This window comes from Callithrix jacchus, chromosome 14, assembly GCF_049354715.1.
Source record: "Callithrix jacchus isolate 240 chromosome 14, calJac240_pri, whole genome shotgun sequence".
Classification (NCBI taxonomy): Eukaryota; Metazoa; Chordata; class Mammalia; order Primates; family Cebidae; genus Callithrix; species Callithrix jacchus.
In genome coordinates, this window is record NC_133515.1 from 10,860,910 (window position 1) to 10,871,152 (window position 10,243).

The following is a 10,243-nucleotide window of genomic DNA, read 5'->3' on the forward strand; positions in this document are numbered from 1 at the left end:
AATCTTGCTCTGTCACCAGGCTGGAGTGCAGTAGCACAATCTCCGCTCACTGCGACCTCTGCCTCCTGGGTTCAAGTGATTCTTCCACCTCAGCCTCCTGAGTAGCTGGGACCACAGGCACGTGCCAGCACACCCAGCTAATTTTTGTATTTTTAGTAGAGATGGGATTTCACCATGTTGACCAGGATGGTCTCAATCTCTTGATCTCGTGATCCACCCACCTTGGCCTCCCAAAGTGCTGGGATTACAGGCATGAGCCACCACGCCCGGCCTGAAGTGTTCCTTTTTTAAAAAGTAGTTTTTACTCAAGGATTTGTGTCTTGACGTTTTCATAGTTGTTAGAGCAAAAGCCAAAAAACATTAATGACTGTGTTGGACTTTTCAGTGTGTTTATAGATAAAGTCCTATGTAAATATAAAGCTAAATCACATTTAGTTACAGATCCATTAACCTGCCTTAATAAATACAGTGATATTGTGTAAAATTGGGCTTGCCAGGAAAATCTGGAGCTCATTTACATATGGTCACAACTTAGAAGGCAAAAATTACTTCAAGCAAGTGCCAAGTATGCCAGAAGCAGGGAGAGTGAGAGCCACTGGTCTGTAGGTTCATGTGTGAGCCACACATCTGCATCTGCCAAGCTCCAGAAGGGCCTGGCCTTCCTTCGCCCATGTGCAGGGTGCCCCTCCTCACCCCAGCCTTTCCCTGTCCTGGGGGGCTTTGTCCCTAGCCTGCAGCCCCACCTGTACCTGCAGAGCCATGGAGAATAAGCAGTGGCTAAGAGCTCTTGAGGACTATGGATTGTGATGATAGCCATCCTTGAAGTTCTAGAGTGCAATTTAATTCCAATGCTGCTAAGCCATCTGTGCTACAGTTTTCCAGTCTCCCTGACCCCATGCATAGTGGGAGTCACGTCAGACTTTGGCTTTGCAGATCTTGTCAGTTCTCGAGACCCAGAAGTGATTTTGGATGGGAAATGAGCAACAGACAAGTTTGCACATACCTGTTGCATACAAGATACAGGCTATGAATACAGAGAGCTTTTCAGCCCCCTCACTGGGCCTTGGGATGGGGTGCAGAGAGGTAGGTTAGCACAGAACAGTCTCGGATTTGGGAAGACTGGGAGTGCTATGGTGGGGAAGCCTTTGTGGGGGAAGGGACTTAAGAAGAGGGAGGGCTCAGAAGGCACCCACTGCGAAGTCTGATGTCCTGGAAATGCCCAAAGGGTGTGTCAGGGTGGAGATAAAAGGACAGTGTTCCAGCCAGACAGCCTGATCAAAAGTGCAGGGCAGCTGTGCCTGGGCAGCTTTGAGAACAGGGAGGTGCTGGGTTACTTGCAGGGGGAGATTTCAAGGAAGGGAATAGTGGGTGATGAGATTGAAGTTTCCAAAGTCAGGCTTTGGCCAGTTGAAGCTTCTAAACTTCCAATCACGATGCTCCTAGTAGGCGCTGGCAAATGGCCATATCTGGAGGTAGCTAGGGGATCAGGGACCAGCAGTGAAAAGTGTGCAAACTGTATGTGTGTTTGGCTTCTCCCCTGTGGACTGTCTGCGTGTGGCCTCAGGTTCCATCATCCAAAAACATGCTGCCTACATGTAGATCATGCGCATGTGTTTAAGAAACCATTCCCCACAGGCACAGCTCAAGGCCAATTGGGCCGGCCAGAAAGAGCCGCCCACTACTGGCAGAAAACTTAGCTTCAGAATTCATCCTAAGGTTCCTTTCTTCCCCATCCCCATCACACCCCCAGATCTTGCCAGAGCCACCTTTCCCCACATGACCCCCAAGAAAGAAGCCCTGCAGTCTAACTGAATCTGCAGCATACCCCGCACTGCCCTGTGAGACAGTTGAGGGCAGACACATCAGAACCACCTCTGAAGACCTTTGTCCTTTTTTTTCTAGGTACAGGCACCAACCTCCCTGCACAGTGAGCAGCAGGACTCGCTACTTCTCTCCACCTACTCACAACAGCCAGGGACCCTGGGCTACCCCGCACCGCCCCCAGCACAGCCCCAGCCCCTGCGTCCTTCCCGAAGGGTCAGCAGTCTGTCTGAGTCATCAGGCCTCCAGCAGCCACCCCGATAGTGCCCTGGCACCAAAGTCGGGACACAATCAGCTTTAACCAATGGATGAAGGGGGGTGGCCACAGGAGATGGGGAGAGGAGTCTGAGCTAAACCCTTGACTTTTGTACACACTGCATACATTTCAGAAGTCCTGGATGGTAGCCATCTCTGGAGTACAGCGCTTGGTGCAGTGGAAATGATCAGGAATACTGACCGTGTTACCCTTGCCTCCAAGGTTCTTGGGCACACTCTATAGCCATACTGGACAGGAACCAGGTGCCCTGTGTAGGCGTCATTGCTCAGTTTACCTTCAGAGATGGCGCATCTCGCTACATCCCCCGAGAGTGTACTGGCGGCTCTCGCCAGCTGCGGCCCGTCCATCTGCGCTAGCTGGCCTTCACTCTCTTGATCGTCATTCCTTTGCTTTGGAGGACTGGGTCAGAGATCTGTTGAAGAGAGAGAATAAAGAGATTATTTTTCATTATTTTTAAATGGTTGTTTTTGTTTTAATTTGCACAGCTGCACAGAGGAAATAACTTAGGCACTTTCTGTTTTTTTAAAAAATAATAAGGTCTCATGGCTTCACTGAAAGACTGCAGTAACAACAGCCCACCAGTCAGAGAAGCTGGTTGTTATTAACCAAGCTGCAGATTGACACTTTCTGGCCTAAACCCTAATCGGGTGAGGCTTTTCACCCCATGCCATGCCGGCAGTGATTTTTTAGCCCCTAAATAAAACACTGGACTATTTCCTGTCTACTGCATTGATTGCAACTACAAAGGTGGACTCAAAGCAAAGCACAATGAAGCCAGCCGACATTCCAGAGTTCTGCTGAGAGCTCCAAGCCTGTGAGGGAAGAGGTTTCAAGAGCCAGACAGGCCTAGGGGCTGCAGTCCCCAGGGAGACCCCACCATGTGCTGGCCCTTTGAGTGAGAATGCTGCATCTTTCTACATATCTTCATGAGAATTGGATTTTCCTTTTCAATATGCACTTTGCTTTTTTTGTATGTTTTGTTATGTTGAGATGTTTCTAAAGAAAAGATTTTATGTAATTATAAGATGAAGCGTAGTGAATTGTACAGCTGTTGTAATAATGACCTATTTCTATATAAAATAAAATTGTATGGCTTATGTGTAAATTATTTTGTATCTGAGATACCAGTTCCTTTCCCAAATATAAAAGTATAAAAGTTTTCTTGTGTTTTTCTGTGAGTGAACATTTTGTAATAAATTAACAAATTTGTACAATTTCCTCTGTCCCTTGTTATACATCCCTACATCCATCTTTTCACCAGTAATCCTATTTTTCTAATTTCAAGATGTTTCAAGGATAAAAGTACAGAAAAGATTAAAGCAAGTGATCAGTAAGTCAGGCAGTGGTCAGCTTTTTCAGTTGCAAATGGGCATCGGCCTATCAGGTTCTGATCTTTGTACTAAAGTTTGTGCCAGAAAAACAATGGTTTACTGTAGAAGTGACAGCAAAACAAAACAGAAAAAAGTTTCTGGAAACATCTCAATCTCTCTCTCTCTCTTTTTTTTTTTTTTTTTTTTAAGACAGAGTCTCTCTCTATCACCCAGGCTAGAGTGCAGAAGCACGATCTCGGCTCACTGTAACCTCTGCCTCCCGGGTTTGATTCTGCTGCCTCACCTCGAGTAGTTGGAATTATAGGCACCCACCACCACACTTAGCTAATTTTTGTGTTTGTAGTAGAGATGGGGTTTTGCCATGTTGGCCAGGCTGGTCTCGAACTCCTGACCTCAAGTGATCTGCCCGCCTCAGCCTCCCAAAATACTGGGATCACAGGCGTGAGCCACCACGCCTGGCGAACATCTGTCTTGACATAGATAAAATCCATGTGTTCATGTAGATCATGCGCATGAATATCTTGGAGATAACCAAGACATTCTCTACCAAAGCATTCATTCATAGCCCATCATTAAACTCACTGAGGCTGGAATTCCAGGGGGTTTCACCACCAACACTTAGTTATCAGTGATGTGGGCAGCGTATCTGTGTCTGCATATAAAATATGTGCACAGATGCCATGTTGGGGTTGGGGGCGTAGCTGCAGCATCTAAAACATGTCTGCCAACTACAGACAGCCACCCCATCACGTGGGTGACAGGAGAGTACCCTGGTGTACTGTGGTTGAGAACCACTGAGATGGCAATGCCCTTTCCAAAAGCACTGACCCCAGAGAGTGAATTTCCTCTCCTTGCTTGCTGCATTGTTATGGCTCTCTGCTCCTACTCCTCCCGGGTAGAATGGGGATGGCTCTTCCCAGTTCTATGACTAGGATCAGTTTTGGATGGCATGAAAGGGTGCCATATAAATACATCCAAAAAGTTTTATTACTCAAACAATTGTTCTATTTCTGAAAAAAAAGTAAGTGAAAATATTTTGCACATATTAGAACATGTTGAATCAGGAATGAACCCCCTTCTTAAAAATGCTGTGTGAAACTGGATTATTTCTAAATGTTCTATAAATTCAGAGGTTTCTAGATCTGACTTCTCTAGAAAAGAATTTGTATTTTAATTTGCTGTCAGAATTTTTTGAAGCAGAACAAGATTTTTTTTTTTTTTTTTTTTGAGACGGAGTTTCGCTCTTGTTACCCAGGCTGGAGTGCAATGGCGCGACCTCGGCTCACCCCAACCTCTGCCTCCTGGGTTCAGGCAATTCTCCTGCCTCAGCCTCCTGAGTAGCTGGGATTACAGGCACATGCCACCATGCCCAGCTAATTTTTTGTATTTTTAGTAGAGATGGGGTTTCACCATGTTGACCAGGATGGTCTTGATCTCTTGACCTCGTGATCCACCCACCTCGGCCTCCCAAAGTGCTGGGATTACAGGCTTGAGCCACCGTGCCCAGCCAAAGAACAAGATTTTTAATGGACACGCCATATTTATTGTCCTAGGATTTTCTAGCTGGAAGTCATTAAAGAAGGCAGGGTGTGCCTTCCTACTAATTTGATTTAGCTTTGCATGTTCAGAATTTGGATAAACTCAGAAAACTCTTAATTGTGTAATATTTCTTTAAACCCACATTCATCATGGGAAGTTTAATCCCTAAACTTTGATTCATTGAAGTTTGCTCATTAAAAGCCTATTTTCAATCCTGTCCTATTTCCAGAAAAACCATGACCTTTCTATTTGGAAAACTATAAAGTCTTGGCTCATGTGAAATGACTGAAATATGAATTCCAGAGTACATTAAGTTTATGATCTTTTAAATTAACTCAGTTAAAATGTACATACTGTCTCTAAATCAACTAAGATTCATTAAATTAATTTTAAAATGTGGCCGGGCACAGTGGCTCAAGCCTGTAATCCCAGCACTTTGGGAGGCCGAGGCGCGTGGATCACGAGATCAAGAGATCACCTGGTCAACATGGTGAAACCCCGTCTCTACTAAAAAAAAAATACAAAAAATTAGTTGGGCATGGTGGCGCTTGCCTGTAATCCCAGCTACTCAGGAGGCTGAGGCAGGAGAATTGCCTGAACCCCAGAGGCAGAGGTTGCGGTGAGCCGAGATCACGCCATTGCACTCCAGCCTGGATAACAGGAGCGAAACTCCATCTCAAAAAAAAAAAATTTTTTTTATGTTATTTGTGCACGCAACGTGGGGAGTTAGCCAACGGTTCTAAGCCATGACATTTTACACTCTTGTCTAAATTATCTTGGTAAAATTTGTTTTTGTACAAGACTGCTCCAGTTTCTCTCTTCACTTTGTGTAGGCACAGCCTGAAGGTCTCCAAGTCTGCCATTAATGTCCTAGAGAAATAACTAATTTGGATCCTCTAGAGAAACCTGTTAGCAGCTTTTTTGGGCAGACATGCATGAATTTCATACTATCCATATAAACAGCTTTATTTTTCTGGAGAAAAAAGCACATTGGAAACACAAAAAATAAAAAAAAAACTTACATAGGATTTTTGCCTAACCACACAGACATATCTATGATATCAACTCCTTTTTAAATTACAATTAATATTTTTATATTTCATGTTTTATTTTAAGCATGAAGTTGGGAACTCATAGCCTTTTATGATCTCAACTTTTCTAATTGACCATTATTATTTATTTCATGCTCAAACTGGTACAACACAGCCAGCAAGGGCGGCTCCTGTGTTCAGCTGCTTTCTCTTTCGTCCATCAGAAATTAAGTTCCAGATTTCCTGGGAAACAACACACAATCAAGACCCAAAATACTTATTTTTTATTTATTTACTTTTTCCTGTCTGAAGACATGGAGGCAACTACCCTCCAAAGAGTCCTGATTCATTTTCGTTAATTAAAAAAAAAAAGTAGAGACTAAAATCTGAATGCCTAAAGTATAAGAGCTGGTATTGGGTCAAGCACTGCCTCTGTTGCTGCTATTGGGTCATCCTGCTGTGATGGAGCTGAAAACACCTTAAGTCATAACATCACATTGAATTCTGCAATATAATATATATTATATTGTAGTCTACTTTTCTAATGTGATTTTGTTCAGCACTAAAATTTTCTCCTAAATTGACATTCCATATGAAGTCAATTATGAACTATTGATTTTAACACTTCAAATACTTGTTGTACCACTCTTCTCTCTGTCACATTAGTTGCTGCCTCATCTGGACCCTATTTAGGCTGGGTCACAGAAGCAGCCTCCACACTGACCTCCCAGGCCCGGTCTACCCATACTACGTCTGGACATGGCTTTCTTCAGCACCTTTTCACTACCCTCTTTTCTTTTAAAAATCTTCCAGTGGTGCTTCTTGGGAAGTTCTACTGGACCTTCCTGGAGCTCAGTCCAGCATGAAACTGCCAAGGAGGACCCCGTACCCCCAGTCCCTTAGGTTTGTCACCCCTAAAGCTGGTGGAGAGGAGTGCTATTTTCTTGTTTCCTGTCTACTTTTCTTGCTGCTCCCACAGGGAAACATTCAGATCTTGTTTCATTTTAAGGATTCTCTGCTAATCAGTAAAAGTAAAAACACATGAGTGATTAGCACAGCTAACAAATACCAGACAGTTACAGAGCAAAGTTCCTGTTATGTGGTTCTGATCTCTTCAAGGCCCAGCAGTCACTGGCCCGGTCCCTGGGGCTTGGGAGGGAAAGAAGCTGGAAGAGTCTGCAGAGCCCCAGGCAGGTGAATAATTTTCAGTCCCCAAACCTAACAGTCTTTATTATAAGTCTGTTCAACATTTATATAAGGCAGCAGAGTTGACATCTGAGAGGGACGTTTTTTTAGATTCCCACTGGAGGGGTCTATTTGTTTCAACAAAAGGTAGGATCTACCCACATTTTGTCAGTTATATGGAAACTTGAGTCCCCTGGCACTAGACTTCTGATTTATTACAGTAACACTTTTATCTCTAATGGATGGTACCTCAGGAAGCTGTCCCTTAATCCCTCTCTAGGTGCTGGGAGCCAGATAGAAAGGGCAAGATCACATCTTCAGAGTGATTGCAGGGGGATCGGAATGTTGATCCCAAAAGGGCCAGGGGGTATGCAAGGCCTGAAGCAAGCTTCAGGATGCCTGAGCATGAGAAAGAGGAAGAGATGACAGCAAGCATCACTGGGTTGAAACAAAGTGTGCCAGCCTCTCTTCTTCCTTGTTAACAGAAACCCACTTCTGTGCATTAAAAGCAATGTGTCTAGCCCAGGCCAAAAAGATACACAATCCATCATCAGGCCAACATAATCATGACAATCCCATTTGCTTTTGGCAGGTACGTGCTCTCCCGGCCTAACTGCAATGGAGCCCCTAGTTCTAGCCACTGACAGGCAGAAAGCTACTGGAAGTTTCTGGAAAGGCCTCTGTAGTCTGATAAGATACATGGCAGGAACCTTGCTTGTCCACCACCAACTCTTGCCTTTGAGGACTGCTGGGAAACCTAGAGGTACAACATCCACCCTGATACAGGACGCAAAGGTTCCTCATATCACAGTCCCTGTTCCAACCCTGAAATTGTCTGCCTCCAGTCCTGCCTGTGAGATCCTGAGACGAGTCCATTGTCTTGTTCTGGGCATTTTCCCATTCACCAAAGTGCCAGGCATTAAGTGGGCCCTTTCAACTTGGAACATCAAGCTCTTTCATTCTGGAAATTTCCTTTAAATTCAAGATACCATCATCATGAAATTTCAGAAATTCAAAGAGAAGATCCTAAAATCTTTCAGAGAGAAAAAAAAAGACGTATCACTTCTCAACCATACTGAAAAATTGAAGACAATGAAGCCCACCTTCAAAATGCCGGGAAGAAAGTCTTTTCAATCTAGAATTCCATACAAGCCAGAATTTAAATTTGAGGGTTGAATATTCAGATATTTGAGGGTTCAGAAACTTTTTAGCTCCTGTGCTTAAGAAGGCACTAAAAATGGTGTACTCCTGTGAAAGAAGGGAACAGGTGGAAGCAGCCCACCCCCACACTCCAATGCTCCAGAAGTAAAACTGTTTGCCAAAATCACTGACCATCTCCTGTTTGTAGAACCTAAGGGATACATCTGTTTTTGCCTTACTTGAACTCTGTGGCACTTAGTACCTGTTGGCCATGCTGCCCTCCAGTTGGCTTACATGAGAATTTTTTTTTGAGACAGTCTCAACTGTCACCCAGACTGGAGTGCAGTGGTGCGATCTCAGCTCACTGCAACCTCCGTCTCCTGGGTTCAAGCGATTCTCCTGCCTTAGCCTCCTGAGTAGCTGGGATTACAGGCACGCACCACCGCACCCGGCTAATTTTTGTATTTTTTAAGTAGAGACAGGGTTTCACCATGTTGGTTAGGCTGGTCTCAATACGTCCGCCTCAGCCTCCCAAAGTGTTGGGATTACAGGCATGAGCCACCACGCCCTACCGAGAATATTTTCTTTTTTCTTTTTCTTTTGAGATGGAGTCTCACTCCTTGCCAGGCTGGAATGCGGTGGCTCGATTTCGGCTCACTGCAACCTCCGTTTCTCGGGTTCAAGTGATTTCCCTGCCACAGCCTCCCGAGTAGCTGGGACTACACGCACGCACCACCACGCCTGGCTAATTTTTTGTATTTTAGTAGAGACGGTGTTTCGTCATGTTGGCCAGGCTGGTCTCGAACTCCTGACCTCGTGATCCACCCACTTCGGCCTCCCAAAGTGCTGGGATTATAGGTGTGACCCACCACGCCCAGCCTAGAATATTTTCAGGTCTTTCCACACTGCTCTAATGATTTTTAACTAGTTTCTTATAGCCTCTGCTTTCCATACCTCTTAAATGTCGCATTTCCTCTGGTTTTCTCTTTCCAACTCCTCTTAATTTTACCTCCTGGTATCTATAAAATTAGTCCACTCATTTCCAATCCCGCTTCAACTGCCTTAGTTTGGACCCTCATCATTTGTATTTTGTAAATAGCTTATTTCTAGTGGTCTTGTAGCCACCAACTACTCCCAAGCGATACTTTGGGCAGATAAATTTATTCTAAAACATCTGATCATGGCGCTGCCCTCCTGAAAACCTTTCAATTACTCCTTATTACCAGTAATAGTTAAATCTTTAACGAGTAGGTCCCCACAGGCTCTCTCACCCCTCAACCAAGAGTCTGGGAAGCCACACTGCTCCAGTCCTTCCACGTGCAGCAGCCTCTATCACTCCTCAGTTAGTAATATCTCCTGCCAGTGCTTCCAGACCGCGCACAAGTCTCCCCTCCTTTCTGCACCCGACCCACCCTCGTGCACCGGGACGACGCGAGAGTCCTGTGGCGCCACGGCCCAGGACAGCAATCACTGGCAATGCTGTGCTGGCCCTCCCAAGACCTCCAGCGCCGGGCTGTGTCTTAGTGACCCTGGGACCGCCAGCCAGGCACCGCGCCCGACGCAGGCTCAGTCAGTGTTGGTAGGATGCATGAATGAATGGGGAAAAAACAAAAAACGAATGTCTCTCTCCCTGGCCCTGCTCCCATCCAGCGTAGGCCTAGGTTTTGGTTTTATCCGAAGACTTAGACAAGGGACGCAAGTTCCTTCGCGGAGCCGGAGGGAATCTCTCAGCGAGAAGCTGCAAAAGAGCTTGCGGCCCAAACGCGCGTACCGGCGCCGACCCCGCTCGCTGTCCCCATTTCGGCGTGCGCAGCTTACGTCACAGTCTCGTCTCTCCCCTTCCATAGCCACACCCCCTTGCCAGGCGACCCGGAAGTTGTACTTGCAAGTGCGGCTTTCCTTCTCCCACAATTCCTCGC

At 45.5% G+C, this 10,243-nt stretch overlaps 1 protein-coding gene across 15 annotated transcripts in view; it reads left to right on the forward strand.

Moving 5' to 3' along the window:
• Positions 1 to 3,312, forward strand: part of NPAS2 (neuronal PAS domain protein 2) — a 173,975-nt gene extending 170,663 nt beyond the window's left edge. For all 15 annotated transcript variants that reach the window (XM_035271767.3, XM_035271763.3, XM_035271764.3 and 12 more), the window contains one exon: positions 1,903 to 3,312. In XM_035271767.3, coding sequence (XP_035127658.3) covers positions 1,903 to 2,085 — 183 coding nt within the window. In that variant the 3' untranslated portion in view covers positions 2,086 to 3,312. The remainder of the gene's footprint in view (positions 1 to 1,902) is intronic.
• The last annotated feature ends 6,931 nt before the right edge of the window (positions 3,313 to 10,243 follow it).